This window comes from Apis dorsata, unplaced genomic scaffold (genome assembly GCF_000469605.1).
Source record: "Apis dorsata unplaced genomic scaffold, Apis dorsata 1.3 scaffold_188, whole genome shotgun sequence".
Lineage (NCBI taxonomy): Eukaryota > Metazoa > Arthropoda > Insecta > Hymenoptera > Apidae > Apis > Apis dorsata.
This window is the reverse complement of record NW_006263473.1, coordinates 277,394-280,647: the sequence shown is the minus strand read 5'-3', so window position 1 is coordinate 280,647 and position 3,254 is coordinate 277,394. Positions and strand designations below refer to the sequence as shown.

Here is a 3,254-nt window from a genome sequence, read left to right as displayed (position 1 = left end):
CAATCACCGATACCATATAAACGTTACCCTTTCATAGACTTTGAAATCCGTTGAATTTGTTTGAATATTCTTCGAAATTAAACGAATAAAAATTTTCTTAGTATAATTTTATCAAAATTTCTAAAAAATTTACTCTAAATTCGATACAAAAGTAAATATCCCTAAAGTATAATGTCAAGATTTTTCACAATGTCAATCCATTTTCCTCGTTCTTCTTTGATGTCTCATTGATTCCTTCAGGATTTCTAAATCCGTTTCAAAATTAAAATGGAAAAACGAAAATGGACTCGGTATAAAAATAAATATCCCTAGAAGAATACCAAAGATTTTTCACAATAATTTATGAAACCAATTACAATCCTCTTTGCTCCTCTTTTCGCTATCCTACGAAAATTCCCCAATTTATCCCCCAAAATGGATATCAAACTTGGACTCGGTGCAAATAATAAATGTCCCTAGTACAATATTAGACTTTCCACTATCAGTCTATCGAAACCAATTACCTACTCCTTTGCCCTCCCTTCGCCGATTTCAACGTTCAAAATCCTTGGAAAATTCCTTTATAACTCGTCTCGAAATCGAACGAAGCGAAAAGAAGGGCTCGGTAGAATAAAATGTCCCTAGCACAGTGTCGAGACTTGTCACAGTCGATCCACGCGCCCACTAGGACGTCTCTTGCAGCACTACGGCCCCTGTACCAGGCACAGGTATCCCTGGTGGTGGAGGGGACGTCGATACACCCAAATTGTGAGTCAATGAGTGCCTCCTCAGGTCGCAATTCCTGCGGAACACCTTGCCGCAGGAGGCGCAGTGGTAAGGTTTGATGTCCGTGTGCGTGAGAAGATGGGTCTTCAGGTTGCTTCTCTGGTTGAAACTCCTTGCGCACACGGGACATTTGTGGGGCGATTCCTCCATATGCAGGATCTTGTGCACGGCCAGGGTCCTGCTTTGACAGAATCCTTTTCCACACTCGGCGCATTTGAACGGTTTTTCCTTGCTGTGGATGTACCTGCAACGGATCGATCGATTTTTCCTCTTTCAATTATTGAATTGGCCGAAGATAATTTAATCATATCTCGTATATAGTTTAAAGAGTATAGAAAGTAACGTTAAGTTTTGGATAATTTTAATTGGCGCAAATCAGTTTGATCAATTTGATAAGTCACGTTACGTTAAGTTAGTGACGATATCAATGACAGATTTTCAGAAGGTTGGAGTGGTCAGTAATGGGATTAGAAGGATTAGAGGGATTAATGATTGTCGAAACGACGACGCGTGAAAATTTTCGTTTGGATTTTGGAGAACGATTGAGGAGGTTTGTCGTTGGTTTAGGCACGTTGAGGATGCTTGCGTGGGATTTGGGAATTTGTGTGAGAGGTTTGTCAATGGTGCAGAAAGTGGATGGTTAAGGTTTTGGTATTGTATGTTAATTAGGATTATAAATAAATTGCTACTTAGTAGAATGAAATACGAAAATCTTTGTTCGCAAATCGTGTCGGTAGCGAATTGTTTAGATGATTGGGATATTAGACAATTATTTATATTATTACGTTTATCTGCAGTGGAGAGAAGAAAGCTTGTAAATACTTAGACAAAAAAATACAATTTTTCTTAGAAATTTTTATATACGATATATCCATATAAATAATCTAATGAACGCGACGAAGAAACTTATTAAAATTTATAAGAGTCTATGTATTCTGAAACTATGCTAATATTAAACGCGTTAATAAATTAAGAATTAAAAAAAAAAAACAAGTCGAAATGAATAATTCAACATTTTCAATAAATATTTAAAATAAATAAAGCTATAAAAAAAATTTAAATTATACAAATTACAAAAAAAAAAATTACATCCCAAAAATCCTGACTCTTAAACTAGACTCTGAAAAAAATTAATTCAAAATCCTCGAATCGATTACCAAATATCTTTATCTTCAATTTTTCATTCGAACAATAAACCGAAGCGAAAACATTCCTCCATCTTCTTCGTGAAAAAAAAAAGAGAGAAGAAAATAAAAATAAATCACACAAAGATTATTCAAAAAAAGAAATAGTAAAAAATACGAAGAATCGAAGAATGCCTAATAGTTGAATTAACGGTTAATTGTGGGCGCGCGCATCGTTGGTGATCGATGATCAAAAAATACGAAAAACCACGATAAATTGTCAGGAAAAATTGTTCGATATTAATTAATAGTACGTCGTCGTAATTACACGTTCGAGCCGTATCATTTCGTCGTATTTAGACGGAACACAGAAGATCGCAATCAATTTGAGCACGAGAGTTGAACGGGGAAGAAAGCGTGTTTCACGAGGTGATTGGGTATATAACTATGCTATCGCCCGATGCGCGCTTCCCTCCGCCAATAAGCATATATAATAGCGGCTTTATCTTCCGTGTCCTTTCCCCCCGATTCGATCCACTCGCTCGGCTTAATTTTTGAATATTAATGGTTTCCTGAATAAAGGTGAAAATATTGAAGTCACGATTATCATCATGACTTCGATCGATCTAACGATTCCTGAATGTTTATTTTGTGGTTTAGTACAAGTTTCTGAGATGGATCGAGGATTGTTTTAAAATTGTAAAAGAATTAATCGCGAATTAAAACACGTTAAAACGAATGAAAAATCGAGTAATTGTTATATGGAATACTTATTGGAATTGGACAAAAATTATAAGAAAATACGGAAGACGATTCTACAAAATTCTACGATTCGACGATTATTAAAGATTATTAAGAATCGGAATTAATTTTAAAAAAGTCGAAAGATCGAAGCGAAAAAGATCGCGATGAGGTTCCAAAGAAATTCGATCAAATCTCAATTCAAAAAAAAAAAAGAAAAAGAAGAAACAACCTAGAATCCAAACAATCTGACCAGAAATTCTTGCAAAAGAGAATCATGAAACGAAAACGAATCACACCAGTCCCCTGACTTACCTGTGGTCCCTCAAGTGATCCTGCCGTCGGAAGGCCTTTCCGCAAATGTCGCACGAGTACGGCCGCTCGTCGGTGTGCGTTCTTTCGTGTATCAGCAAATTATAGCTTTTGGTGAACTGGCGGCTACAGAACTTGCAGATGAACTGCTTTTTGGGCCTGGACGCCCTGCACGTCCTCGGTATGCCCGACTCGGCGGAGGTGGAGGTGGCCTGCAGCGGCGACGAGGAGGACAACGACGACGAGGACAGCGAGGACGAGGAGGACGAGGAGCAGGCGGACGACGACGCCGGGGACGTGAAGGAGGAAGCG

The 3,254-nt window shown here is 37.7% G+C and overlaps 1 protein-coding gene across 1 annotated transcript; it reads right to left on the bottom strand.

Annotated features, from left to right (window-relative positions):
- Positions 1–371: 371 nt before the first annotated feature.
- LOC102671941 (protein sister of odd and bowel-like) lies at positions 372–3,247 on the bottom strand (the record flags this gene model as incomplete). The annotated part of the gene is made up of 2 exons (XM_006614487.2): positions 372–1,009; positions 2,946–3,247. Coding segments are annotated over 2 exons (648 nt in total), but the record flags the coding sequence as incomplete, so codon positions are not given.
- Between the last annotated feature and the right edge of the window lie 7 nt (positions 3,248–3,254).